The sequence below is a fragment of the Glycine soja genome, chromosome 2 (assembly GCF_004193775.1).
Source record: "Glycine soja cultivar W05 chromosome 2, ASM419377v2, whole genome shotgun sequence".
NCBI lineage: Eukaryota > Viridiplantae > Streptophyta > Magnoliopsida > Fabales > Fabaceae > Glycine > Glycine soja.
The window spans coordinates 7,406,329-7,421,903 of NC_041003.1; the positions used below are offsets into that span (position 1 = coordinate 7,406,329).

The 15,575-nt window shown below is 32.4% G+C and overlaps 1 protein-coding gene across 3 annotated transcripts; it reads left to right on the forward strand.

The window, feature by feature from the left end:
• The first annotated feature begins 5,205 nt into the window (after window positions 1–5,205).
• LOC114384657 (RNA-dependent RNA polymerase 1) lies at window positions 5,206–15,575 on the forward strand. 3 transcript variants are annotated; one of them, XM_028344367.1, is made up of 6 exons: window positions 5,206–5,334; window positions 5,765–5,832; window positions 8,648–9,198; window positions 10,407–12,283; window positions 13,708–13,858; window positions 14,523–15,575. In XM_028344367.1, the coding sequence occupies exons 3-6, from the start codon at window positions 8,674–8,676 to the stop codon at window positions 15,345–15,347; spliced, it is 3,378 nt and encodes a 1,125-aa protein (XP_028200168.1). In that variant the 5' UTR covers window positions 5,206–5,334; window positions 5,765–5,832; window positions 8,648–8,673; the 3' UTR covers window positions 15,348–15,575. The 3 variants fall into 3 exon arrangements, with proteins under 3 accessions (XP_028200168.1, XP_028200177.1, XP_028200184.1); XM_028344376.1 differs by having other exon boundaries at window positions 5,209–5,334; window positions 5,768–5,832; XM_028344383.1 differs by lacking the exon at window positions 5,765–5,832 and having other exon boundaries at window positions 5,210–5,334.

A 15,575-nucleotide genomic window follows, 5' to 3' on the forward strand; every position in this document is an offset into this window, starting at 1 on the left:
TAATTTGCAGGTCTTTAAGTCAATTCTAGTTTTACATATAAGAAAAAAAACATGGACTACTATATTTGTCTCGAATATAAGTGAAACTTAATATTTGGTCTATGGAAATTGTGTTGAATATGCATTTTTTATTTATTTGATCTATGAGATTTGATTTGTGCTCGCTGCAAAAGGTGAGAATTAATTTTTGATTGTTTAAACCGCAAAAAATTGCTTAATACAGTTTAAGCACTCTAGTCAAATATTTTTTGACGGTTTTTAAAAAAAAATTGCTGTAAAATGTAATTATATAATAATAAAATAAGTTATTTTAGCTTATTTTAGAGTAATGTACTGAAACAGTCTTAGAAATCACAAAAATCAATCTATTTTATATTTTAAAATTACAAAAATATCATTTACGGATTAAAATGTGAACCATTAATAACATCAAGAACTAAAATGTCTCTCTTTAGTAATCTGAATGACTAAAATGAAAATGTTGTACCAACATAATCTGATTAGCAAATAATGTTTTTCATTAAACATATGGTTTAGATATTCAATTTTCACAGCCGTGTATACAAAAAAAAAACATTTGCTGGTAAAAAATCTACCGCATAAGTAAATCTTAAAACTTGTAGGGTGTGTTTGGGTTACATTTTCATTTTCTATTTTCATTTCTTGTTTTCATTCTCTGAAAACTGTTTTTATTTTCAAAAGATAACAATTTTAAAAATATATTTGGTTTGACTTTTTGTTTTTTGTTTGCAAGAAATAAAAGCACTGAAAATGTGTTTTCAGTTTCTTGCTTAAAATTACATTTTTTTTCTACCATATTTTCATTTTACCCAAAAATGAGGTTCCTGGTTTCAATTGAAAATGAGATTTTATTGTTTCCAGTTTTTGGTTCGTTTGGGAAAATATTTTTACTGAAATTGTTTTAAAAAATTCAACCAAACACATTTTCATCACCATTTTCTATTTATAGTGAAAATGAAAATAGGAAACAATCAAACCAAACACCCCTTAGGGATTGATTCTTACCTCTTATGTGAGGAATGGCCACTACAAAACAAATTGCTAATTAGCTATCACAATTCTCTCACAAAAGGCATTTGCGAGGGATATGTCTCCTAGCTAAAAATTAAGTTGCAAATTAGCTATGAAAGTGCTTCCTCGCAATTCCTTCGCTAATTTCGCACATTTCCCTTGCAAATTCTTTGCAAAATTTCTCGCTAATCATGTAGTCAAATGCAGACGATGCTTTCACCAACTAGAGATAAAAGACCCTTACTAATCCTTAGCAATTTGCTCCAAGTTAAAAAAATGTCAATTTTATAATTTTGGAAATTAAATTGATAGGTAACTATAATTCCAAGGAGTAATGCAGTATGTGATACTCTTTTCGATATACATATTTATATAATAAAATACATAAAAATATGGAATTACATGAAATAAATTTTATTTTCTAAGCATAAAAGAACTCACATGAATAAAAGGTTCACATCCACGTTAATCATCAAGGGTATGAAAGCATCTTCGACCCAAAATAAGGCCATCCAATTTTTCTTACAAAAGGAAAATAAATTAAGTAGCGGAACAACATAAAGTAACATATTCAAAACATTATACAAATAATATAAAAACCCATGTGGCAATGTCATCCTATTAGAGTGTTGTGTCTCAGCGTCCTCTAGTATGAGATTTTTTAAAATCATTCACCTTACAATTTGCTCCCACAAACACAAGGTTCGAGATCATCATAATATCCAAGCATAAACAACACACGGGGAGTAAGTTATGTATTCCTAAAGAGGTAGAGATAAGCAAAAGTGCGCGCGCACACACACATAAGTATAACAAGCTCAACTTAGCACAATTCACGTCATTTTACCACTCATTGAGTAACATCACTTGTCCCAAGGATTTAGTTATAAAATCACATTTGACACATTCACATTAATCAATGTTCAGAACAACACATCTCAAGTACAACAGAATATCCCACACAATTCATTACTCACCATCAAGTAATAAGTCACAATGATCATTACACATGCATTATGCAACAAATACACTAAGACTCAATCTTATATGCAATGTGGTAACATGTATGTGAAAAACCTTGTCGGACGCCTAGGAATACTTGACAAGATAAACCATAGACTGGTAAGTATGATCACTCTTATTAGGTAAAATCATAGGGAGACCATTTAAGGTCACACTATTTTGCGAGAATGCTCCAATCATGTGGGATCAACACAAGTTTAAAGGAACACTCAAATCGAGTGTATTTACCCCTAAGGCCTAGACTCCAAAAAGTTCGTTAGGACCTCCTTCCTCCGGATTCAAGTCCAACTCAGAAAATATTTTAACACAGAAACTTTATCTATGAACTATACAAAACACATGACTTCTAAATTGTTCTCAAAATAATTTTAACTCGCTGCGCGTCAAAATGATTGAACTCGTCGAGTTCGCACAGTAGATTACATCACAATATTCGTCGCACATTAACCTGTTGTCCTTAAAGAGTCTTACAGTTATGTGATTGTATGGTTCATAACTCACAATTCAATACACACAACATTTTAATACAAGTGTGATCTCACAGTTTAACACACACACACACACACACTCAACTTATCACTTATACACAATTTATCACATTTTTATAATCTCAAGACATCACATTATCACATCTCAAATTATAAGGATTCCTCTATGATCAACCTAATTAATTTTGTATGAATATGCCATAATTTTCAACCTTCTCCAACCTAAGGGAAGAATATATATATATATATATATATATATATAAAGAAAAAAAATAATGTAACATAAGCTAAACAAATAGATTTCCACCATGCTCTTTCTTTTTTGTGACTTTAACAAAATTAGCATAATTTCTTTTTGAAGAACTTAGTCTCTCTCACCATCAATTGTATTATTAACCATACTTTTGGAGCCATTCTAAGAAACCTTTCACCTCTAAATATTGCTGCATATATTGGTACTTTTACCTTGATATATGGATTCTGCACAAGATGCTTCATATACAGTACTTGAGACTAGTCAAAAAGCACACTGCATATATCCATGCTCCATGAAATAACTTAATGTATCCTAACAATTTTTCCCTTCCATTTTCTTTGTTTCTTTTATTCCAAGCAAGTAGCTTATATATGTTATATTTGCAAAACTAAGCAATATTGCAAAATAAATGTAACCAATCTCTCTATAATTGTTCTACAAGGTAATCTTCTCATTAAACATCAAATGTAAATCATGTTTTTCTTAAAAAATAAAAAAAAAGGAATGGTGCCTTTATTTGACATTATCATATAAATTTCAGGTAACATAATCAATTGAACACTATGTCCAAGACAATTCAAATGCATGGAATTTGATTTATTGTTCGTTATTTGATTTTAAATTTAGAATTTGATTTCATAATTAGGATTACCTTGTAATTTGAAAATTTATCCTCATAATGCCAAAAGATAGAAAATTGATTGTTTCTCTTATAGCATTCGATCATGCCAAAAATTATAATTCTTTCAAATAATTATTTTATCTTAATAATTGAAGTAAAATTTTAAACACTTTGAAGTATGATGTCAAATTCAAGGAAGTAAAAAATAACATATCGCTTAAACCCAAAAGCTAAATATAGAAGATAGAGAGTGCAACACCATTTGATCCTCAATTGAACAAAGCATTCAAATTCGCACTTGCAATACAAAACAACTCCAATACAAAAATTAGTAAGAAGATATTATAACAACTCCAACACAAGTTTCTTTTTTCATATAAAACACACCCTAAATAATGATAAATAAAAAAACCCAAATACTCACCGAAAATCCAACAGGATCCAATACAAGAATTAGAAAAAAAAAATATTATAACTTATAAGATGATTATTTCATTCTAAATTTTATCTTTACTGATATTAATTAATTACTCGTTGTACCTAGAAAAATTACTATTACATATTGGAAGTTGTTCTGAGATACTTTCTTCCGATGAGGAATTGAGTTATTTTACCTTTATCCTTTTGAAGTCAACACTCCAGTCCCAAGTGAAAGATATATTTTTTTCATACTTAGGCAACAAGGAGTCGTCGTTGGTTTGCGGGAGAATAAAGGAAAAATAAAATACTAGACTTGGAATTTGCAAGGGACAAGCCCCCACCGTATGAGTGTTCCGCAACCCACTATCTTTATTTTATTTTTCAACATCAATTCGAGACAGGACTTACTCATCGAACAAATAGTCAATGCTTTTAAAAAATGTTATGCAGAAAATTAAATGTCTTTATAAATAAAGATGTGATCAAATATAAGTTCATGACATAAATCCTTCAAATGCAATCATAATCAGAAGATTATATGATAAGTGTTCTTCAGAAATAAAGATGCATTTGAATGCAAAAGAAGAATGTAAATACAAAAATAAAACGAAATGCAAAGTTTAAATGAATAAAGAAGTAAACAAAATGTACAAGAAACAGAATATAAAATGGGCAAAATGTAAATAAAATAAAAGAGTTTGAGTACAGAAAAGAAATGATGATTTAATAAAGTAAATGACTCTGCTTATAATCGGTAGTCATTTTCAAGTGCAACATATTGGTGCATATCAAGAAAAATGACTCCCAACATGTCTAAACACAATTACATATTTACAACTTATTCGAATAAAATAAAAAGCATTATCCGATAATGTTTTGAGGGAACTATTCCCTTCAAAATTACAAGTCAACAAGTCAAGCAAGTCCTGGTGCAGAAAAAAGTTTTCTAAGAAAAAAATGGTGCTTGTTGAAGAAGGAGTCGTCTTGGATTTGTGGGGGGGAAAAGCAAAGTGATAGAAGTGGGTCCACAACCATTCTTTATGTCTTTGGAATTTGGAAACTTCCTTGTCCACGTTGGTGAATTCTTGCTGCACTCAATGAATCTATTTGTACGGACTAGTACATCATCATCATCCATATTTTATATAAATAATATTTTTAATATGTAAATATAATTTAAAGATTAAATTAATAAAAATTATATGATATCAATTTATGAAAATTATATAAAAGAATTATATGATATCAATTTGATTAATAAAAATTATATGATATCAATTTATGAAAATTATATGATATCAATTAATAAAATTTATATGATATCAATTTGATTAATTAAAATTATATATATAAAAGAATTTGGAACTCCTTCACTCAGGGTCACTGCATATCCAATGGAGGGTTAGTGAGTGTTGTTGACTTCACATTGACGATCCTTTTTTTTTCCTGTCTGTTTGCTTCCAATTTCTCATACCTTCAATCTTCAATCTTGGGTTAGTCTCAGTTTCTTCATTCTTTTGCTCATTTTTTCACATGGTGGGTGTTCATGATCACTTCATCATGTTTATACCCACAGAAAATTTATCTTTCACGTCTGGTTTATTGTTACCGTTTGATGTAATGAACAAAGAAAACTACTTATTGGGGTTGCTAGTATGGAAGAATTCTGTGTCTTTCTTTGACAAAGATGCTGCCTTTCTGTCAAGTTTGCCTCTTTTTTTGTTTACGATTATACTTTTTTTTTAATTTCATGTGTGATTTCTTGTTATTGTTTGATGCATTGGGCAAAGAAAATCACTTAATGGTTGCTGGTGTGGAAGAATTCTGTCTTTCTTTGACAGAGATGTTGCATTTCTGTCAAGTTTGCATTTTTATTTTGTTTTTTTTATGATCATATCTTTTTCTTTTTTTTTTGTATTTTAGAAGATTGGAGAACAGCATTGATTGAGTTTTACCACACGATCGTAGAGCTTCTGATATTTTTCGAAGAGGTGAGCACATATGAATATTTTTATGTCTAACAATTACTTTGTTGGGCAGGTTTTTACGAACTAAATGGGTTTTTCTTTCCATGGTTTCTTTGACTAGGACGTCTTTTTGGGAAGAAAATGTAAACGTAAATCACATTTTGGGTGGAAGGAAGAGTGAGATATCAGAATAAAAAAAAAAAGAGAGAGACGGTAGAGAGATAAAAGTGGTAGATGTGATAGTTGTCGTATGATTATCAAAATCCATCTTCTTCATGGTCTCGTGTTTTGTTTATGAATTTTATCAGAAGTTATTTTTGTTAGAGGTGTTAGGAATTTTTACCTTTTTAAGGGTCAGTTTGGAAATAGAGTAGAACTGAGCCGGGGGGGGGGGGGGGGGGGAGAAGGGTGTGTGTGAAAAGTTCTTGGATCATTTATTTTGTAATTCACAAAAGTAAAGAAAAAAAAAATCCATCGATTAGTTTTGTTATTAAGACTGAACTCAAAATTTATCAATTTTACATTTATACCGTGTACAAAAAAGGTTTAATTGATTTCTATCTTCCTTTGAATTTACTTCTTTGTCCAAATGGCTGACAGCAAAGGGTTCTTGCAATGTTTGTTGATCCTATATAGCTTGTTTGTTAGTTTTTAACCAACTTTTTTATGATTGAATCCACATCACGAACTACAACTAGGGCTCTATTGCTGCTTCTTATTTTGAAAAATGAGGTAGCATAATTTACTAGATATCAAGAAGAAATGTAATGCTAAGGTTTGACAGTTTTGTGTATACCATAGACTTTGTTTAATCTTCTTTTTGTGTAATTTCTGTAGCTTTAAATTCTTTGAATTTTACTCCTTTATACTTATTGATAGCAGCTGGAGGACAATTAAAGTTGCTGACATTGTAATCCATCGATTATGTAGTTCCTGAGATAAGTGGAAGCTGCCTTTACATATTTTTATGAATGAACCATCTGTATTTTGAATCTGAATATTTTCCTGAATTTATGATCTAACTGACATGTTACATTCAAAGCAAAGGTTTCTAGAAAATGCAGGCTAAAGGTTGAACAAGTTCTTGACATCTTTTTTTATTTTCTTCTTTATTTTTAGTTCTTTTGGGCAATCAGTTTATGCAAGGGAAAATTCATTTTCTCTTGTGGAACATTTTCCCTTGAATGTTATTTAATGTGAAACAAATGAAATAGTATTAGGTATTATGATGCTAGGCTACAATCTTCTATTGACAATAATTTCTCAATGTTTTATCCCAGCTGCCACAACCTTCCTACTTATATAAATAATTGGAGGTGGGACTCTTAGCATAGATTACTATGTAACTAGAATTAGTTTTGTTGGTTAATCTCTATGTAGCCAGAGTTAATGAGTTAGTTACTCTTGTAACTAACCATATAACCAACTGATATAACTAACTTTGTAAGCTGATTCATTCTATGCAATTCATTGCTTCCTTCATCTCTTTTTCTCTCTAACTTCCTCTGCAAGCTTTGCATTCATTCATTCATGGCAGACATGAAATTTATGAGGGACTTCGATAAGTAGTGCTGAGTTGCTAAGAGTTGTTTTCTCTTTTTTCTCTTTTGTTTTTTTTATGTCTAGACATAATCTAGGCTTGACAAAAAAGGAAGGTCCAGAAATTTGTTGAGAGGTATTATGCATTCTTCAAATGAATCAAATTGTTAAAATACTTTTAGGAAATTCAGTAGAAGTATACAATTATGGTATGTTTGGAAAACCATTGGAATGCACTTTTAAGTCCGTTCACACTTTCCAAGAGACAAAACATAGATGCTAGATTTTGTTTCTCCAGGTGAAGGTTGGTTTCCGTTGTGATGACTGTGAAACAGACCCACTAGTATTTATCTATGTAGATTCTATTTTGTATCTAAAGTTGTCTGTCCCTGCAAATTTGTGTTACAATTATTTCAACTGTTTGATATATTTGCTGCTTTTGAAAGATATAAGGGATAACTACTATTCTTCTGGCACCATAAATATGTTTTGTTATATCAATGTGCCTACAAAGTTTTTCTGAATATGGTTTGACCATATGGACGCTTTACATATTTAAGTATGAAAAGGAAAAGGTTCAGTTACTTTTAGGAAACTTACTTGAGGACAAAAAAGAATGCAATATAATATCTATGTAGATTCCATATGGTTTCTAAAACTGTTGCTACGCCGCAAATAAATCTTGCACTTGTTTTCTTCCTTTTAGGGATGTTGCCATTTTCAAAAGACACTATGAATCTTTTTAAGTTTTGCTGACTATGGTTTGACTATAAGGACCTGTTGCATATTTAAGTTTTACATGCTTAACATTCAGTGTAAAGTGAATAAATTTTGAAGTTGAACCTTTCCACTTTCCTGTTGCGAGTATGCTGGATTTCTATGTTGTTCATTAGTTCAAAACACTTTCCAGTTTCTATGAGTAGAATATTTAGATTGTTATCTGCAGTAAGAAATGAATATGTGGAACACAGTTATTTCTCAATATTTGGTTAAAACTAAGCCTACACTGTGAACTTATGTTTAGTCGTTTAGACTTCAGTGATATTTCTATCATTAAGAAGTGATTAACATGTTGCAAATGTAGCGAACATAAATTTAACAAATTTGGTGGATATGCTCAGCGTATAATGTGTATATTTACCAGGATAATGTTCGTGAACTTCAATCTGCTTTAATTATCACAAATTGTTGTATCTGCTTGTTAATATAAATTGATATATTTTAATTACTTGCTGTGGAATTATAATTTTTCCACATCTGTATTATTTCCTTTTTATAATTTTTTTCTTCTTTTATCCAGGAAAGGCAAAAGAGTTAGCATTTAGGATGGGAAAAACAATTGAGTTGTATGGATTCCCTACATCTGTGAATGTGTCTGATGTAAAGACATTTGTAGAGCAGTATACTGGTGAAGGAACTGTGTTCGCCATTAAATTAAGACATGGAAAAGGTCGGGTTCCAAGAGCATTTGCAATTATTCAATTCACCACCGCAAATTCTGCTACATCTATGATGTCCAGAGCTAACAACATTTTGAGAACATTGCGGTATGGGACCTCCTATTTAAAAGCTCGGGAAATGGAAAGAGATATTGTGCCAAGGCCAAGGGTGTTTTTGCATAGTTTGGATGATGTGAAACTGTCTTTTGGCTGTCAGATCTCAAAGGGAAGATTCTCTGTTTTATGGAAAAAGCAGGATGTTATTGTAAATTTTGGGAGTGGAATGAGAAAGATGCATTTCTTATTTTCCCACAACAATGTGCAATACAAACTTGAGCTTTCATATGAGAACATTTGGAAGATTGAGCTGCATCGGCCACGGAATGAGACTACACGTTATCTGTTGATTCAGGTTCTTAAATTTGATTTCTGAATGAAATTAATGAACATGTTAAACTTCCAATTGGAGTTGAATCATGACAAATACATAGCTTGGCTTTGAATCCAGGAGTTTGCAATTGGAGTATGGCAATATTAAATATTAAGTATTAACTTGTAAGTTTTGCTAAGCTTGTGGCCTGTCCTGTCGTTGGACTGGGTTTCATTTACCAAAAATGAAAATGCTACCAAACTGACAATTGCAGAGGCTACCAATTAAATTATATGCCTAAGCATCCTGGTGAAACCAGAACTCAGTTACTAAAAAAACAAAATATACAACAACAAAGCATATAGTGCAGTCTTGGTTATCTGTTGAATGAACTATATTGAATGTTTTGCATGTGTTTTCTTTTTAACTTATCATGTTATATCTGGTTTTGGATTGTTTTCAGTAGGCATCTACTCTTTTAGTTTAGAAGAGTTTTTCCTTTATTTCTATGGCCTAGATTAAATTTATCTTTGGAATTTATTTTTTTATTAAACTGTGTTGGTTTACTATAGAATTTTCATACAAAAACTAAGATAATATTTTTAGGTTTGTTGTTCAAGATGATAAGGAAAGGTGGTTTTAATGTTTAGAAATGGTTCTGCAATTAAAATCAAAGTTTATTGAACTTGGAGCATTTATGGCTACTACATTAAATAATATATAGAAGAAGAAATACATTTATGGCCACTACATTTCACACTACATCTTGAAAATTAGCTGTTCTGCAATTTTATATGTAATTAGTTGTTTTCTTAATCATAAGTTTCTGAATCTTCTCCTACATTTTGTCTTCATGTATGTTTTCTTTCAGCTAGTAAACGTAAGATTATCTCCGAAATCAAAGTAGTTATTTTATTGTCTCTCAAATTTTCAATTATGATATTTGTTACCTTTCATGTTGAGCAAGTTGTCCTAATTGAAATTATTCCATATTATATCTTATGCAATAATGGGTTTAAGAAATTTTGTTTTGTGCTAAATAAGTTACAGTCTATTACTTATCAGAGATAAAATTTTATGCAAATTAAAAATTTACTGCATTAGCTTTTACTGAAAGGCAACGTTTTCATCTTTAATATATGAACTCTTATCATCGAATTTTATGATCGTCTTTTTTCTATAATCGTATTTTACTATGATTGCTGCAATGGACATATGCTGAATCTTATTCATTTCGCTTCAATTGTCAGTTACTTGGTGCTCCCCGGGTTTTTGAGAACGATGTACCTACATCAACAAATATCTTTGATGATCCTTTGTTCAACTTCTTCAAAGATGCCCCTGATGAGCAATGGATCCGAGCAATTGATTTCACTCCAGAAAGTCGTATTGGGCAGTCCTCCGCCATATGTCTGGAGCTTCCTAATGGCCGACAACTTCCAAATTTCAGGGAAAACTTTGCTTATTATGAGGAAAGTGAGAGGCAATACACTTTACAGACAGGAGTTCCCTTTTCTCAAAATTGGGGTCTTGTCCCCATTGTTGCTCCTCCTCTAGGTGTTAAAATATCATATGACATCTTGTTTAAAGTCAATTCATTGGTTCAACATGCATGTCTTGCAGGACCTGCACTTGATGGTGACTTCTATCGCTTGGTTGATCCACGTAGAATGCCCCGTGAATTTATTGAATATGCTTTAGAAAAGATTTACTATTCAAAGGAATTTTGTTATGAACCCACAAAGTGGCTGACTGATCAGTACAAAACATACCTTGAGTCAAAAAATCATCCTCGGTCACCTGCAATATCCTTGGATACAGGGTTGGTATACGTTCGCAGGGTTCAGATCACGCCTTGCAAAGTATACTTTTGTGGTCCAGAGATGAATGTCTCAAATCGTGTTCTCCGTCATTTCCGTGAACATATTGATAACTTTCTACGTGTTTCATTTGTTGATGAAGAATTGGATAAACTGTTTTCAACTGATTTATCATCACGTTCACAGAACAAGAAAACTGAGATATACACCAGAATTCTTTCCATCCTTAAGAATGGCATAGTTGTTGGTGATAAGAAGTTTGAATTTCTAGCATTCTCATCAAGTCAGTTGCGGGAAAACTCTCTCTGGATGTTTGCTCCTACAGAAACTGGATGTACTGCTGCTTACATAAGGAAATGGATGGGAAATTTTAGCCAGATTAGGAATGTTGCTAAATATGCTGCTAGGCTGGGGCAATCTTTTGGTTCATCTACTGAAACTCTAAGTGTCCATAGGGATGAAGTTGAAATTATTCCTGATGTGAAGAAGCTTACATATGATGGAAACGAATATGTCTTCTCTGATGGAATTGGGAAAATATCTCTTGAATTTGCCCAGAAAGTGGCTAAAAAATGTGGTTATGATTGCACTCCATCTGCCTTTCAGATTCGATATGGTGGGTACAAAGGAGTTGTGGCTGTTGACCCTAAATCATGCTACAAGTTATCACTGAGGAAGAGCATGCGGAAGTATGATTCAGATAACACAAAGTTAGATGTTTTGGCCCGTAGTAAGTTTCAGCCATGTTATCTGAATCGGCAGTTAATTTCTCTCTTATCCACTCTTGGTATCAAGGATGATGTTTTTGAGAAAAAACAAAGAGAAACTGTTAATCAACTGAACACTATACTAACAGATTCATTAAAGGCTCAGGAAGTTCTGGACTTAATGTCTGCTGGAGAGATCACTAATGTTCTGAAGGAGATGCTCATTTGTGGATACAAGCCTAATGAAGAACCATTCCTTTCAATGATGCTTCAAACATTTAGGGCATCAAAACTTTTGGAATTGCGACTTAAATCTAGGATCTTTATTCCAAAAGGAAGAGCAATGATGGGATGTCTAGATGAAACTAGAACCCTAGAATATGGTCAAGTATTTGTTCAGTTCTCTAACAATAGGCTGCAGAATCTATCTGATGATTTTTTTTCATATGATTTGCCAAAGAATTATATGGTTAAAGGTAAGGTAGTTGTAGCAAAAAACCCCTGCTTGCACCCAGGTGATGTGCGTGTTTTACAAGCTGTGGATGTGCCAGATTTGTACCACATGGTGGACTGTGTTGTTTTCCCTCAAAAAGGACCAAGGTAAATATGCTTCTTAAATATTTCTATTTTTATGCATGTTCAACACTATTTTATAGAGTGATCTAACATTTAAAAGTTTTATCCAATAAAAAAATTAGTCTCTGAAATTGAAATAAATGAAACTGGTGAAATAATGGTTACTTAGCTACTGTCTACATTGCTTTTGTATGTTTATGGGTGTTAATAATATGTATGTGATAGGTACCTCTTTTATATATCTTGAAGACTGGGACTAGAACTTAGAATTTACTGGAATTAAAAGGATTTAGAGAAGGAACAGAAATTAAAGATAACCCAAGCTTGAGAGAGGCAGAGGCTTTAAAAATCTTAATTCAATCTTTGCATCTTTGTTCCGAACACTTTCCTCTCACTAACACTCCTGTCTCCACTGCCAGGTGTGTCTAGGAAGATACAAGAAAATACCTTCGCATAAACCTTTCAATTTATTTTTCCTCTGATAGACTCTAGAAATAGGAGACTAGCCATTAGTGTGCTTAATGGATACATGACTTTACTGCCTAATATGGATGACTTTTCCATATTGAAAATAATTCTAAATAAATATGATGTGCTGTGTTGCTGCTACTTGATGATTTGGATAGAAGTATGGTACTTGATAGAACATTATGGCGGAAGTTGATCCATGTAGCCGACCCCACCTAGTGGGATAAGGCGTTGTTGTTGTTGTTGTTGTTGTGTTGCTGCTACTTCAAACCAAAGATGCATCCATATTCAAAAAAATTGTTTTATTTTCTTCTTTTTTTCTGGACTAGGTGTCAATTTCTTTGTTTCATGGAGCATTGCTATTTTACCCTAGATGGTGGCACCTTTTAGTCTGTCAAGATACTAATATCTATATTTTGTTACTCTGTAAAGTTAATTTTTCTTAGGTTTTCTTTCATACTAGAAAATCGGCTGAATGTATAAACTGCTAGGCAATTTCAGTTTATTAGTTTCCTGTAATATCATCCTTTTTTTTTCTATTGGCAATGTTACTTAAGCAACTATGAGTATGAAATCACACATACAATTACATCTTATCTAAATAGAGTTCTGAAAAATATTTCCATCCATTAATGTAATGCTCTGACTTCTGCCTGCACTTGGCATAATACTTGTTTTGTAAGTTTTGTTCCCTGTGAAATGTCCAGAGAATTAGATTGAGTTCCAGAGAATTTGCAAGTACCTAATATTGTTTTGCAAGTTTTGTTGTCATTTATAATGTTATTTTGCGAAGATTTCTCCTGGAAAATTGAAATGTTAATTTTTCTGGTAGTCAAATGATTTATAATTTTCTTTTAACAGACTTTTTTACACCAGTCAGCAGAAAATAGACTGGTGTTGATGTTGATAAACTCACCTAGATAAGGCTTTTGTTGTTTTTGTGTTATCTACTGACACCAGTAACTAATTTTTTATATCAGACCTCATCCAAATGAGTGTTCGGGAAGTGATCTGGATGGAGATATCTACTTTGTTTGTTGGGACCATGAATTGATTCCTTCTCGCCCAATTGATCCAATGGACTATACTGCTCCTGCAACTGTGGAATTGGATCATGATGTGATGATCGAGGTATTGTTTTTAGAGCTTGGCTAACATAGGCACTCTTTCATGTATTCTTTGCATTTGTCTTTGGTTTTATAATTTTGTGTTTCCACTGAAAAATATCTTTGCAGTTGTTTTTGCATTCTTTGTTGTTGCTTTGATTATGTTGCCATTTTGTCATATCTATATCTTTGGTTTTGTTAAAATGTTGAATGGATTTCCATATTCCATTGTTTTCCCTTCCACCCATGCAAATACTGTAATGGATGCTTACTTGTTAGAATGCCTTATGTGCTAGATTCATAACTCCATCATCTGGCTAGAACAGACTTATTTTAACCGTCATTGTTTGTCTTTTACTACACTCCCATGTTTATATTAGTAACCACACATTTTTATCCCCAAAATTTTTCACCCCTTTTCCTAAAACTATCTTCATGTCTATGGACCCCCACATCTTTATCTTCAATGATTCCTTTTCTATATTCCTCTATTGAAATTCAAAGAATTGTTTGTTTTTGAGGTGTCATTGTTATTTAAAGTAACCACTCTAACATGCCTCTATATTTAGTAATGACTAATGCAATATAAAATTAATTGTATTTGTTAGACCCCCTTTTTCTTCTTGTATTTGTTTTATTCTGCAGAATGATATTTTAGAGAATGTTTGTGACATGCTTTCCTTATGCAGGAGGTTGAGGAGTATTTTGCCAATTACATAGTCAATGACAGTCTGGGAATAATTGCCAATGCACACACTGTCTTTGCAGATAAAGAACATTTGAAAGCAATGTCTGATCAATGTGTTAAGCTTGCAAGGTTGTTTTCAACAGCAGTTGACTTTCCTAAAACTGGTGTTCCAGCTGTTATACCTCCTGAACTTCATGTCAAAGAATATCCTGACTTCATGGAGAAGCCTGACAAACCCACATACAAATCGCATAACGTGATAGGAAAGCTCTTTAGGGAAGTGAAAGAAATATCAACAAGTGCCGGCTCAATTACATCCTTCACAAAGTTGGTTGCGAGAGACTCTTACGACCATGAAATGGAAGTTGATGGCTTCATGGATTATGTTGATGATGCTTTCTATCACAAAACCAATTATGACTACAAGTTGGGAAATCTGATGGACTACTATGGGATCAAAACTGAAGCTGAAATCCTCGGTGGGAATATTATGAAAATGTCAAAATCTTTCAACAAAAGGAGGGATGCAGAAGCAATCAATATGGCTGTGAGGTCCCTAAGGAAAGAGGCCAGGGCCTGGTTCAATGAAAACAGCAGTGGTGATGTAGATTCAGGGAGTAGTGATGTGTATGCAAAAGCTTCTGCTTGGTACCATGTTACTTATCATCCAAGTTACTGGGGTTGCTATAATGAAGGCATGAATAGGGATCATTATCTAAGTTTCTCATGGTGTGTTTACCCTCTTCTTGTCCAAATCAAGAAAGAGAAACTCAGCATTAGAAGGTCCTCTTTGGAATACAGTTTCAGTGGGTTGCGTTTGAGTTGACAACTTTGGACTTTGCACTCCCTATTTTCCAGTTGGATTTCTGAGCCAGGCAGCTTGTTTATATTTTTATAGTAACTATGCATGTATGTTCTATGGTAATGTCGCTATATAACATGTATGAGTGAATATATACATATTCTATCAAGGAATGAGGGTGTGCACTTCCATTCCCTTGCTTTTTTTAAAATTATATATAAATATTTTGAATGTGTAGATTTTGTCTTTCTC